At 32.4% G+C, this 15,453-nt stretch overlaps 1 protein-coding gene across 10 annotated transcripts in view; it reads left to right on the forward strand.

Annotated features, from left to right (window-relative positions):
- The window catches only part of Rab11 (RAS oncogene family member Rab11), a 36,963-nt gene that overhangs the window by 16,836 nt on the left and 4,674 nt on the right, over window positions 1-15,453 (forward strand). For 8 of the 10 annotated variants that reach the window (XM_075289914.1, XM_075289913.1, XM_075289919.1 and 5 more), the window contains exons 3-5: window positions 3,176-3,297; window positions 4,608-4,956; window positions 13,243-14,286. In XM_075289914.1, the coding sequence (XP_075146029.1) occupies window positions 3,176-3,297; window positions 4,608-4,956; window positions 13,243-13,376 (605 nt within the window). In that variant the 3' untranslated portion in view covers window positions 13,377-14,286. Of the gene's footprint in view, window positions 1-3,175; window positions 3,298-4,607; window positions 4,957-13,242; window positions 14,287-15,453 lie in introns of those variants that run through there. The other 2 variants (XR_012717900.1, XM_075289920.1) reach the window with 1 other exon arrangement.

A 15,453-nucleotide genomic window follows, 5' to 3' on the forward strand; every position in this document is an offset into this window, starting at 1 on the left:
TGATCAACCATAGAAAATCCAAAACTCCACCCAAATCCCGAAAAATTCGAAATTTTTATATGAGAAACTTTTGCTCATATCTCCTAAACTATGCGCCCTAGAGCAAAAAGGGCCTTAATTCGTGTTCACCCCTAGAAAATCCAAAATTCCAACCAAATCGCGAAAAATTTAAAATTTTTATATGAAAAACTTCTTTTGCTCATATTTTCTATACTATGCGTCCTAGAGCAAAAAGGACCTTAATTCGTGATTACCCCTAGAAAATCCAAAATTCCACCTAAATTCCGAAAAATACAAAATTTTTATATGAAAAAAACTATGCGTCCAACCAAATCCCGAAAAATTCTAAATTTTTATGTGGAAAAGTTCTTTTGCTTGTATCTCTTTTTGTCAAAATTTTATTTCTATAGAAAATTTTGTCAAAATTTTATTTCTATAGAAAATTGTGTCAAAATTGTATTTCTATGGAACATTTTGTCAAAATTTTATTTCTATAGAAAATTTTGTCAAAGTTTTATTTCTATAGAAAATTTTGTTAAAATTTTATTTCTATTGAAAATTTTGTCATAAAGTTATTTCTATAGAAAACTGAGTCAAAATTTTATTTCTATTGAAAATTTTGTCAAAATTTTATTTCTATGAAAAATTTTGTCAAAATTTTATTTCTATAGAAAATTGTGTCAAAATTTTATTTCTATAGAAAATTTTGTCAACATTTTATTTCTAACGAAAATTGTGTCATAAAGTTATTTCTATAGAAAATTGTGTCAAAATTTTATTTCTATAGAATATTTTGTCAAAATTTTATTTTTATAGAAAATTTTGTCAAAATTTTATTTCTATAGAAAATTGTGTCAAAATGTTATTTCTACAGAAAATTTTGTCAAAATTTTATTTCTAAAGAAAATTTTGTCAAAATTTTATTTCTAAAGAAAATTTTGTCCAAATTTTATTTCTATAGAAAATTTTGTCAAAATTTTATTTCTATAGAAAATTTTGTCAACATTTTATTTCTATTGAAAATTTTGTCAAAATTCTATTTCTATAGAAAATTTTGTCAAAATTTTATTTCTATAGAAAGTTTTGTCAAAATTTTATTTCTATAGAAAATTTTGTCAAAATTTTATTTCTATAGAAAATTTATTAAAATGTTATTTCTATAGAAAATTTTGTCAAAATTTTATTTCTATAGAAAATTTATTAAAATGTTATTTCTATAGAAAATTTTGTCAAAATTTTATTTCTTTGGTTTTTTTTAATTTTATTTCTACATAAAATTTTGTAAAAATGTTATTTCTATAGAAATTTTTGAAAAAAATTTATTTCTACAGCAAATTTTATTTTTATAGAAAAATTATGAAGTACCTCTTAGTTGTAGAGGAATATTATGGAAACTCTACCAAAACATCAAGAATTCTATCAAACTACCAAACTGTAAAAAATCTACCAATTTTGATAGAATTCCATCCGTGGTCATAGGAAAGGAACCTTAATTCGTGATCACCAATAGAAAATCCTCAATTCCACCCAAATGTCGAAAAATTCCCACGTAATGACAGCAACCTAAAGTTGAGGGCGGGCTAGTTATGGACGATTTTTTTTTTTTGTGTAATTTACTTAAAGGTACATACCAAAATCCCGTACCGAATCTCGAATCGGGTGAAAAATTAGAGGATCTGTCTACTCTGATTTTTCTCCCGATTCGAGATTCGGTACGGGATTTTGGTATGCACCTTTAAGTAAATTACACAAAAAAAAAATCGTCCATAACTATTTATAGCCCGCCCCTCAACAATGGGGCCAATATCTAATTATGAACTGATATGTACCAATTTTTGTGCGTTTACTTAAGGTTGCTGATCCTGTACATCAGGATCAGTCTGTACGTAATATAGGGGGTCTGTATATAGTTATGGACGAATTATTTTTGTGATTATTTAAAGGTACATACCAAAATCACGTACCGATCCTCAGATTTGGTAAAAATTTGGGGATCGGTCTATATGGGGGCTATATCTAATATGTGTGGATCGCTATATAGGGGCTCTAAATATAGTTATGGACGAATGTGCATACCGAACAGAGAATGAAGCCGACCCATTTTTGTCGGCGGCGGCTTGACGGCTAAGCCGATATAAATAAGTCTCTTCGGCGGCGGACAATTGTCCATTATAAAATCAATTTGAAGTTATTCGAATGGTAATGAGATTAGTTGTACAACCAATCTTACAATCAAATTTACATTTCATTAAAATTTTCTGAGGTAAATTTTTGCAAAATTATTATAACACTTTGAAATAGATTGATTGGCGGCTAAATTTGAGTCGAGATGAGCCGACATATTCGGCGGCGGCGTCGACTGGCAAAAAATGGCCGGCGGCGACTGAAATCGGCGGCGCGACTCGCCGGCTTCATTCTCTGATACCGAAATCACGTACTGAACCTCAGATCGGGTGAAAAATAAATCTTCAGGACGTTCCAAAACTCTTATCTGGGGATCGGTCTATTATATGGGGGCTATGTGAAATTTGAACCAATATGGACCAATTTTTTTTGTCGTTACCTAAGGGTCCATTATGTACAGGCGAATCGGAGAATCTGGTTAGTTCAATATTCCCCATTTACACTAATTTTGTAAAGTTTTAAGCAGATATCTGAATTCGTTCGAAAATTGTCGTGACTTGAATAAATAGACGAACATGGCTAGAACGACTCAGAATTTTTTCACAAGCAATGACAAAGTTAGTATAGTCCCAATCCAATGGTAGTGGTATAAAAATGTTTTTATTCGTTGGAAAGATGGCGTGACTTCAATAGATGGACGGACAAACCCCCATCCTATGTGTATACAAAATTTTAATTCAGAGATTTCCGCAAACAATTGGTAGATATATTCTCAACATGTGAGGCATAAATGTCCGAATATCGTAGTTTCTATCCATATTTTTTATTTTTTCTCTCGACAACTTCCAAACTTGAAATATGGTGGATGAATAGAATAGAATAGAATAGATAGAAAATGCCTTCCAATTTTTTTTACTAAACTTTGGGGTTAATAATAAATAGACTTAATTTCATAATTATTTTTTTTTTTTTTAATAAAAAATGTAAAATGTTCCACAAACCTTTTATTAATAGACCATACACTCATAAAAATACATAATTTTCTTTTCAGTTGTTCTTATTGGGGATTCTGGAGTCGGAAAAAGTAATCTTCTTTCACGTTTCACGCGCAATGAATTCAATTTGGAATCGAAATCAACAATTGGTGTGGAGTTTGCCACGCGCAGCATAGAGGTAAGAACAAAATTTATTCAAATCAAAATCTGCAGAAAAAAACCTACACCTAAAAATAGCCATATGGAATGCAAAGAGTTAGCATGAGAGAAAAGCACAAAGTAATTGGCCATATTAAATGTTTGGAGTAGGGTGATTTCTTGCTAAATTTGGACTAGGTAACATGATATTGATTTTTGATCATTGCCATCATGTGTGCAACACACAAAAAGGACTCAGCCATAAATTAAATTCGACAAGGAGAACGCGATTTCCTTGTTTCCTTTTTCGCAAACACAAAAAATCCTACATACTGATGTGCCACATATATACCTCTACTCTTATTCATACTTATGAACTCACAAAGGTTATATTAAATTGTTTAGGTCAGGGCTGCCACACACACACATGTCAAGAGAAAAACAAATGGATGAAGTCAAGAGACGTTAATTTCATGATGAAAAGGGGCTTTGTGGTAAAAAATATCATTGACATTCTTTTTAATTTTCATAAGAGCTTGAAACTTGGGAGTAATAAAAAAACAATAACAAAAAAATGACCATTGAAAATATGAGACATTTTAGTTCATTTTTGTGGTATTTTATTCTTTTTTACTCTTTAAATAACTCGCGTAAGCCGCAGCCACCACATATATACAGAATGTTTTCACTCCTAACCTCCGAGAAAACTCTAAAACACATCCTAAGGGGGGTTTAATCAATCAGAAATACTCAAAAGACATTTCATATATATTGGTAACCATGGGCTACACCCAAAAGTGGTCCGATATGGCCCGTACAAAGTTTCAAGTTGGACAGACATCGCTAAATCGACTCAGAATTTCACCACAATCCAGAATACTTTATGGGGTCTGAAACCAATATTTCGATGTGTTACAAACGGAATGACAAAGTTAGTATACCCCCAACCTATGGTGGAGGGTGTGATAAATACCCTTCAATAATGGAGCTTATCGCACTAAATTTTTCTAATGATTAGTTTTTTTTCTGCATAAAGTCAAGTTCAGATTATTTTCGGATAGTTTAGCTAATTTAGTCTCTCAAAACGATTTACCCTCGATGGTCCACGTTACTTTACCTACGGATATCGATCGACTTTTTATCTTGTGTATCTGAAAGTCGAAATTTTAATGGGCGGCTTACATTCCGCTTGTCATGACTCCTTGAATGGCCCATATATTTTGTGTTTGTACATAGTGTTTGTATATAGTCAATTAATATCCTAGCTATGTTACACCTTATAAAAACACATGAAAACTAAAACTAATATCCATTATCTTATTTCCCTTTCAAAAAAAAAAAAAAAAATAGGTTGATGGTAAAACAATTAAAGCTCAGATATGGGACACAGCTGGCCAAGAACGTTATCGTGCTATTACATCGGCCTATTATCGTGGAGCTGTTGGTGCTTTGCTTGTCTATGACATTGCAAAACATTTAACATATGAAAATGTTGAAAGATGGTTGCGAGAATTGCGTGATCATGCTGATCAGAATATTGTCATTATGCTGGTGGGTAATAAATCCGATCTGAGGCATTTGCGGTCAGTACCAACCGATGAGGCTAAACTTTTTGCCGAACGCAATGGATTAAGTTTCATTGAAACTTCAGCGCTAGATTCTACTAATGTTGAAACTGCATTCCAGAATATACTCACAGGTAAGTGTAATTGAAAATATTTGTAATAATAACGATAAGCGTTCACATTTCAAGATGAAGCAGTTCCAAAAGTTTTAGGTTCTTTTTTTCAATTTTAGAGAGCAATCACAATATAGACTTGCACAATCAAAAACTCATGCTTGAAGATATTTTATTTGATGAGGCTAAATTATGGATTTGATGTTCCTTTGGATCCATAAAATACATGACATTTAAAAAAAAAATAAAAAACAATAGAATATTTTGTCAAAATTTTATTTCTGCATAAAATTTTGACAAAATTTTATTTCTGTAGAAAACTTTATAAAAATTTTATTTATTTATTCATTTATTTAATCAACCAACGCCCTATAGGACAACATGTTGATAGAATTTAGTACAATTCAGGAAAAATTGATTTAAAACTAACTACTAAACCTATACGACCCTCACTGCAGTCGGTTCTTCGTACCGGGGTCGACACAAGGACCACGTCCTTGTCCAAGGACCGCAACCTCCCCATGGGTAATCAAGGGCTACAACAACAACAACAACAACTAAACCTATACTAGCACACAATCTTTTAATAAAAATTATGTATTATATAGAAAAGATTGGTACAGCAAGAAAATCGATTGTCAGTATGATGGTCCTAGACAGATCATTCCATGTCTGAGAAATATAAAAGTAATTTGCGCTTGAATAATGAAGGATTAATTGAAAAAATTTTCAGGTGATGTGGCAGCTAATTCCATAATCTTGCCACTCGCACCGAGTATGACCGTTCAAGTACCAAATGGGAGAAATGCTTAAGAAGAACTTGAGTATTTCTACTGGTGGACAAAAAGGTGATAGAATTCATAAGATACAACGGAAGACCATACTTAACAATGCAGAAGAAGAAATATATACACCTAAAACGTAAAAAATTTTCAAACGAACAACCTAAAAACTGCGATGAAAAATGTTCATAGTTATCACGAGCGCGTCTCCCAAATACAAATCTCAAAATGCTATGATAACAAGTATTAAGTTTCCGTATATTGGCCAAGTTCGTGCCCGTATAAACCTCTAGGCCATACAATATGTTTGGCATAAGTAAGGCATGCGCAAGCCTGAATCTTACATCTTCAGGCAAAATAACATTAAGGCTATAAAGACGTCTAAGAGTCATATTCACCTTGGAACATACGTGAGATATATGAGTAGTAAAATTGAGATCGCAATCAATTTCATACCCTAAACAAGATACACATTCCAAGCAAGACACTTCAGTATTCTGAACAATTATGGATGGGGTGGAAGCAGATCCACGAGATCCATGGAAAACAGCACATTTAGTTTTGTCGACATTAATGCTTATCTTATTCACAACACACCAGTCACAGATCCGACCTCTATCAGCATCCAAATCGCTGATGCAATCATGAACAGAGGCAGATGAACAAAATAATTGAATGTCATCAGCATATATAGTCAGTTCAGAATTCAAAATACAGTCACGAAGATCATTAACATAGAGCATATTATTTCTATAGAAAATTTTGTCAAAATTTTATTTCTATAGAAAATTTTATCAACATTTTATTTCTATAGAAAATTTTGTCATAATTTTATTTCTATAGAAAATTTTGTCAAAATTATTATTTCTATAAAAAATTTTGTCAACATTTTATTTCTATAGAAAAATTTTGTCAACATTTTATTTCTATAGTAAATTTTGTCAACATTTTATTTCTATAGAAAATTTTGTCAAAATTTTATTTCTATAGAAATTTTTGTCAACATTTTATTTCTATAGAAAATTTTGTCAAAATTTTATTTCTATAGAAAATTTTGTCAACATTTTATTTCTATAGAAAATTTAGTCAACATTTTATTTCTATAGAAAATTTTGTCAAAATTTTATTTCTATAGAAAATTTTGTCAACATTTTATTTCTATAAAAAATTTTGTCAAAATTTTATTTCTTTAGAAAAATTTTGTCAAAATGTTATTTCTATAGAAAAATTTTGTCAACATTTTATTTCTATAGTAAATTTTGTCAACATTTTATTTCTATAGAAAATTTTGTCAAAATTTTATTTCTATAGAAAATTTTGTCAAAATGTTCTTTCTATAGAAAATTTTGTCAAAATTTTATTTCTGTAGAAAATTTTGTCAAAATTTTATTTCTATGGAAAATTTATTTCTGTAGAAAATTTTATCAAAATTTTATTTCTGTAGAAAATTTTATCAAAATTTTATTTCTATAGAATATTTTGTCCAAATTTTATTTCTATAGAATTTGTCCATATTTTATTTCTATAGAAAATTTTGTCCAAATTTTATTTCTGTAGAAATTTAGCCAAAATTTAATTTCTATAGGAAATTTTGCCAAAATTCTATTTCTATAGAAAATTTTATTTCTGTAGAAAATATTATCAAAATTTTATTCGTTTTGTTTTGTTATTGTTGGTTTTGTTCTTTAAGCATTGTTGTTGTTTTTTTATTTCAGCTTAAAATCATACATTGACTAAACTACAAGTGTAGCTTAACCAACAGAGGAAAATAATGTTTGTCAAATTTATTTGGGCAAAGCCCTATAGACTGCAAGATGGTTGGATGGACGCACGTTTCGGAATTACCACATTCCTCATCAGCATCCTCTACTTGCAGCAAAACTATCAACCAATTATCAGAATAAATTCAGGCAGTTCATTAAACCCAATAATGAACCACACTTGAACCTTCCGAAAAAGGTTTTGTATGATAGCCGGCTTATGCCGAAATAAATTCGAACAAACATATCTCTTTTCCTATGCCACTGTCAAATCATCGATTTGAGTTCAGTTGGCTGGGTTTATTTTGAGCGTGCTTCCTCTTCTTTTTCCATTCGTTTTGTTTTGTTATTGTTGGTTTTGTTCTTTAAGCATTTCTATAGAATATTTTGTCAAAATTTAATTTCTATAGTGTTGGGGGTAACCCTACATCTTACATAAACATCTTATATAATATTTATTACAATCTGGCAGCTCTATTGTCAGAGCGCGCACACATACTTCAGTAATTGAATTTCATCATTCATTTTTGTTCTAGAAGCATCTAAGCAGACATAAAAGTTCTACAAAATAAATAATAAGTTTTAGCAATAAAAAGCATAGTCTTTTATTCATATACAAAAGGCTAACAAAAGTGGCGACGAGGACGGTCGTAAAATAAAATCAGTTGTAAAACGCCAGTATTCAGGAATGAACATGCCTAGCGACATAGTTGTGAAATTACTGGAGGAGCAGCAAAAGGCGATGGCTCAACAGACGCTATTGCTCGAACAAATGGCTTTGCTCATTCAATCGCAAAGCGCAAGCTCCACAACAGATAACAACCCGAGACAAGGTACATCCAAAGCAGCCTTGATGGAATCTTTAGCGCATTCCATGACAAATTTCGAATATGAGCCAGAAAGTGGTCTTATCTTTCAAACGTGGTACAATAGATTTGTTCATGTCTTCGAAAAAGAGGCAAGCGCATTGGACGACGATGACAAAGTAGCTCTCTTATGGAGGAAGATGCCAAATCAAGTGCACGAAAGATTCGCAAATTATGTTCTGCCAACAAAACCAGAAGAAATGACACTTAAGGACACTGTGGAAAAACTGAAGAAGCTCTTCGGAAAAGCAGAAACTCAAGTCGCACAACGCTATAAGTGTTTGCAATTAGCAAAAACAGATGGGGAAGATTTCCGCGAATACGCCAGCAAAGTCAATCTCCAATGTGAATTGTTTAAAATGAGTGAGTTAACCATCCATCAGTTTAAATGTTTAATCTTCGTTCTGGGTTTGAAGTCGGCCAGAGATAACGAAATACGAATTCGTTTGCTAAAATTACTCGACGAGAACAGCGAAATGAATTTGGACAAACTCGTAGATGAGACTCAGCGTATTTTAGACCTGAAATCAGACAACAGTTTGATTGAACATCAATCAAAAACTGTCTGTTCTGTCAACAAATCTACCGAAGGTCCAAGACAACACAAACTACCTAAGACACCATGCTGGTTCTGTGGGGATTTGCACTACGTAAAATTTTGTCCATTTCAAAAACACAAATGCAACAAGTGCAACCAGTGCAACCAGCTGGGACACAAAGACAACTATTGTGTCAGCGCAAAATTAGGCAAATCACCAAAACCTTCAAACATGGAAGAGGGAAAGAAGCAGAAGTTTAAGAAATCAAAGAAGACGTTCAACACAAACGCAGTTTTCAATACAAGAAATGTTGAATTTCAAAAGCTTCGTAAATACACAACAGTGCTAATGAACAACAAGCCTGTTCGTCTACAAATCGATACCGCTTCGGACATATCCATCATATCAACTTCCACATGGGAAAGTATTGGTAAGCCCAAAGCTTACACAACAAAGGATAGCGCCAATGACGCAAACGCTAACAAAATCAACCTCATCGCAAAGTTCAAATGCAGCGTAACCATCGATGACGTCACAAAATTCTTAAATTGTTACATTACAGATGTCGAAAAACTGAACATCATGGGAATCGACTGGATTCAATCTTTCGATCTTTGGGACAAACCGATAACTTCTTGGTGTCACCAAATAAAATTCGATGACGATACCGCAGCTCTGAAACGTAAGTACGAAAAAGTGTTTGATAACAACTCATTGGGTTTATGCACAAAAACCAAAGTCAACATTCAGTTGCTGCCAAACGCCAAGGAAGTATTCATTCCCAAAAGACCTGTTCCATATGCAGCTAGAACAGAGATCGAAGCTGAACTACAGAGACTCGAAAGTGCAGGAATTATTACACCCGTAAATTCGTCAAGATACGCAGCTCCAATTGTAGTCAGCAAACGCAATGGAAAAATTCGCATCTGCGCAGACTATTCTACAGGACTCAATTCTATGGTAGAATCTAACCAGTATCCACTACCCACTCCAGAGGAAATTCTTTCAGACTGCCACAACAGCGTAATTTTCAGTCATCTGGACTTGTCTGATGCATATCTACAAGTAGAGGTAGACGACAGCAGCAAAGAGTTACTCACCATAAATACCCACAAGGGATTGTACAAGTTTAACCGACTAACACCTGGTATAAAATCTGCTCCAGGAGCATTCCAGAGAATTATGGATGAGTTATGTTCAGGCATAGAGGGTACCAAAGCGTATATTGATGACATTATGTTAGCGAGTAAGTCTATCGCTGAACATAAGACCAACTTGGATTTAATTTTGCAACGAATACAAGATTTCGGTTTCAAATTAAAATTTGAAAAATGTAATTTTTTTCAAAAAGAAATTAAATACTTAGGACAGGTTATCAATAAAGACGGCATACGACCTGATCCATGCAAAATTAGCGCCATTCAAAATCTGAAAATTCCAGAAAATGTTGCAGAGGCTAGATCTCTTCTAGGCTCAATCAATCACTACAGCAAGTTTGTAAACAACATGCGCACCTTACGCAAACCTCTTGACGACTTGTTAAAAAAGGATAACAATTTTATCTGGACTTCAGAATGTCAAAAATCTTTAGATGACTTTAAGAAAATTCTAACATCGAATTTGCTCTTAACACACTACAACCCGAATCTGCCTATTCACGTAGCAGCAGACGCATCATCACACGGGGTTGGAGGTGTCATCTACCATATGTTTCCTGGCGGAGGAATGAAGGCGATACACCATGTATCCAGAGCACTCACTCCCGCTGAACGCAATTACAGTCAAATAGAGAAGGAGGGTCTCGCTCTCATATTCGCTGTGCAAAGGTTTCACAGAATGCTGTTCGGTAGAAAATTCACCTTGCACACCGATCACAAACCACTCCTGACAATATTTGGATCGAAAAAAGGAATACCAATCTACACAGCCAACCGGTTACAGCGCTGGGCTTTAATTTTATTAGCGTATGACTTCGAAATCAAATATATTAATACAAGGGATTTTGGTCACGCCGACGTATTATCCAGACTCATTAGTGATCATGAAAAGCCAGCTGATGATTTCGTCATTGCTTCAGTGGCACTCGAGGAAGATATACGCCGAGACGTCGACGAGGCAGTTTCGACACTTCCACTCACTTTCAATACAGTAGTCTACGCAACTAAAAACGACAAAGCTCTCCAGTCTGTCATCAATTTCATAAACAACGGATGGCCTGAAAGCAGTAAAAATGTAGATGAATCAATTATACAATACTACAATCGGAAAGAATCACTATCAACTCTAGATGGATGTATTTTATTCAAGAACCGCATAGTAGTACCAGAAAAATGCAGACAAAAGGTATTGAAACAACTTCACAGAGGACATCTATCTGCAGAACGGGGTAAGTCAATAGCTCGATGTTATGTCTACTGGCCCAATATCGACAAACAAATCGAGGACTACGTCCGAAAATGTCAAAATTGTCAACGTGCAGCAAAAAATCCGGTGAAGACCAACCTTTGCTCATGGCCATTAACGACACGCCCACTCGAGAGAATCCATATTGACTACGCTGGTCCGGTGAAAGGTAAATATTATCTTTTAGTTATTGATGCATTCTCAAAATACCCTGCGATTTATGAGACAACAACAACAACTTCATTTGCAACCATAAAAATGTTGAATGAATACTGTGCACAATTTGGAAATCCAGAACAGCTTGTATCAGACAACGGTACACAGTTCTGCTCTGACCAATTCCAAACTTGGTGTAAGGAAAGATCTATTGAGCACAAAAGAACCGTACGCTTCCATCCTAGTTCGAACGGACAAGCCGAACGTTTTGTAGATACTCTAAAACGCTCTTTAAAGAAATTTGAAGGGGAAGAAACACCTACAGAAGCACTTCAGACGTTCTTAGAAGTCTACAGATCAACTCCAAATCCAAATGCACCAGAGGGTAAAACACCGGCAGAGTCATTCATCGGTCGAAAAATGAGAACAGTCTTCGACGCAATCAGAAAACCTCAATACACTGAGCGAAAAGTAAACCACCAAATGGAATCTCAGTACAATAGCAAGCATGGCGCCAGAAATAGAAAGTTCGCACCAGGTGACTTGGTCTATGCAAAGAATTTCAAAGGAAATAAAAGCTATTGGGTTCATGGTGAGATCATCGAAAAGGTGGGCAACGTTATCTACAACACCATCATAGATGTAGGCGAGAAGAAGATTCTTGTAAGAGCACATACGGATCAACTCAGACCCAGAGTTCCAGATCATGAAACACGAACTGAGTCAAACACAAAATTGCCATTGGATTTTCTACTCGAGGATTTCAACATCACACCTCCATCAAGCGATGATAATTATGAAACACCTATAGGTTCTCCTCATTGGTTTCCTAAGCGTATCACCACACGAAGACAACCTGTAGATCCTATTTCCAGATCACCCATTTCAACTTAAAAAGGGGAGATGTTGGGGGTAACCCTACATCTTACATAAACATCTTATATAATATTTATTACAATCTGGCAGCTCTATTGTCAGAGCGCGCACACATACTTCAGTAATTGAATTTCATCATTCATTTTTGTTCTAGAAGCATCTAAGCAGACATAAAAGTTCTACAAAATAAATAATAAGTTTTAGCAATAAAAAGCATAGTCTTTTATTCATATACAAAAGGCTAACATATAGAAAATTTTGTCAAAATTTTATTTCTATAGAAAATTTTGTCAAAATTTTATTTCTATAGAAAATTTTATCAAAATTGTATTTCTATAGAATATTTTGTTAAAATTTTATTTCTGTAGAAAATTTTGTCCAAATTTTAATTCTATAGAAAATTTTGTCAAAATTTTATTTCTGTAGAAAATTTTGTCCAAATTTTAATTCTATAGAAAAATTTGTCAAAATTTTATTTCTGTAGAAAATTTTATTAAAATTTTATTTCTATAGAACATTTTTGCCAAAATTTTGTTTCTATAGAATTTTTTTGCCAAAATTTAATTTCTATAGAAAATTTTGTCAACATTTTATTTCTATAGAAAATTTTGTCAAAATTTTATTTCTATAGAAAATTTTATCAAAATTGTATTTCTATAGAATATTTTGTCCATATTTTATTTCTATAGAAAATTTTGTTTTTGGAAAATTTTATTTCTAAAGAAAATTTTTGCAAAATTTTATTTCTATAGAAAATTTTTGCAAAATTTTATTTCTATAGAAAATACCGCAATATAAAAGGCAAACCTCGTATTATATATGAAAATAAATTTTTTCCTTTCGTTGGCTATCCTACATTAAAGAAAATACTAATAAGTTTTCATAAAAATCTTAAACCTTATTTTAATTGTTCTTTTTTTTACAGAAATTTACCGCATTGTTTCGCAGAAACAAATTCGTGATCCACCGGAAGGTGATGTCATTCGTCCTGGCAATGATATACCCATTGATATTAAGCCGACTGTTACTAATGATGTACGCAAACAATGCTGTCAGTGACCGCCTTATAGCTGCCCCAAATCCTACAACAACTATTACACCTTTATTCAAGAACACGCTGAAAGCCCATGTTATAATTTTTTTATTCAAAAAAAATTTTATTCTCCCATTTATTTTCTTTAAGAAGCGTTAATTAATTAGAGAAGAATACTTCAATAATCCCCCCTTCCCACAACAGTATACAGAGAAATAATTTAAAACAAAACAAAAGTAAACAATAACAAAAATTTCCATAGTGTTTGCTTTCATTTTCTTCAAGAAGAATATCCCATTAATAATTGGATTGATTCTGTATTTTTTTTTTTTTTTAATTAAAAATTTTTGATAAAATCTGTCAATTGTTCTTATTTTTGTTTTTAATTTGCATAAACACTAATCTCCTTTACTTATACGGTAAACACAAAGAGTAGTAGTTCACTTACAGGATAGAAAAAAAATCAATTAAAATCAAAAATACTAGTACAGAAAAAGAAAATTAAAAATCTTTTTTTAATGACATAGTTTTTCTGGAGAAACTGATCCAGAGTAACCATCGGAAAAATTATAAAGCAAACAATGGAAGGAGCTAAACAAAACGAAACAAAAAACGATACACGTTTTTCTTATTTAGTTAGATTTCTTTCGATACCTTGTCCTCCTCCTACCATCATCTGTTATTTCTTCTGATTTGCATTAAAAATTATTTTGAAAAACTTTTATTTTGCCTCTTAACATTTTTTTACATAAAATAATTAATATTTTTACATTTTAAATTTACAAAAAAGAAAGTAAAAAAACGGAAAATTTAAAAGCAAAAAATATATAATATTAATTAAAGTAAAGTATATATATTTGCGCGTAATTTAAAGAAAAACAACAAATAAAATTTAAATATAATTTCAAATGAAATAAAAAATTTGAAAAAACAGTATTATTTGTTATTGTTTGATTTCTAAAAAAATTGTTCGTAATTTTACGCCAACTAAAAGACAATTTATACTTGACGATCTAAAACTTTGGCCAATTACTAGTAATAAATACTTCAAGTAAGGGAAAGGTATAGCTAACTGATAGGGACAATTTCCTCCTGATTGAAGATATGGTGGAAGGCTTGGAGTAATGAGCTAGAGAACTAGGGGCTACAGCGGCAATATATTCGAAGACATGCCGCATTATGACCAAGACTTTTGATGAGATCACATTATGAGGTTTAACTTGTTTTAATACTTTGCAAATTAATTATTACATTCTTCTGCAGAGAATATTTACAAAACCAAAAACCGACTTAAACACACACACTAACCCTTTTTAACAGAATTTTGCTTTTCCAATTATCCATTTTTTTTATAAACCAATTGTCAGTTTTTTTGTTTCAGCCAAAACTTAATATTTGAAAAAAATTTTCTGTAACAACACAACAAAATATTTCCAATTAAAAAGTTGATTGAAGTTGAAATGTTTTCCAATTAATAAATTAATTGAAACAATTAACTTTTTAATCAAGATTAATTCAATGATTGAAAATTTTTAATTAAAAAATGAAGACTAAGTTAAAAAGAAGTGATGGATTTTTTTTTAATTTCCAATTAAAAATTTATTTCAAACAATCAATTTTTAATCAAACTAAAAACACTTCCCCCATTTTCATGAAGCTCCGTTAGCTAACGATATATCTGTCATTTTGCCTATAAAGGGTGATACGATCAAAATTTGGTCAAGGGAAAACGCGTGTAAATCGGTGAAATCGTTTATTTAAAAAATCAAATTAAATTTCTTTTTCAAGTTCAATTAGTATAAAATTCAGGAAAAATATTCAGTTAGGCTTTCGCTTTTCCAAATCCGAATTGCCGGACCTCACGCTTGACACCTGCCATCAGATTTTGTACAGCCACCTTGTCCACCTTCTTCGCCGCAGAAAGCCAGTTTGCCTTGAACTGCTGTTCGTCCTTAGCAGTTTTTTGGTCTTCTTTAGGTTCCGCTTGACAATATCCCAGTATTTCTTAATTGGGCGGAGCTCAAACGGCGTACCACTCCATGGCCTTTTTACCGTAATGGCAAGATGCCAAATCCGGCCAAAACAGTACGGAACAACCGTGTT

Source organism: Haematobia irritans, chromosome 1, assembly GCF_050003625.1.
Source record: "Haematobia irritans isolate KBUSLIRL chromosome 1, ASM5000362v1, whole genome shotgun sequence".
In the NCBI taxonomy this organism is placed as follows: Eukaryota; Metazoa; Arthropoda; class Insecta; order Diptera; family Muscidae; genus Haematobia; species Haematobia irritans.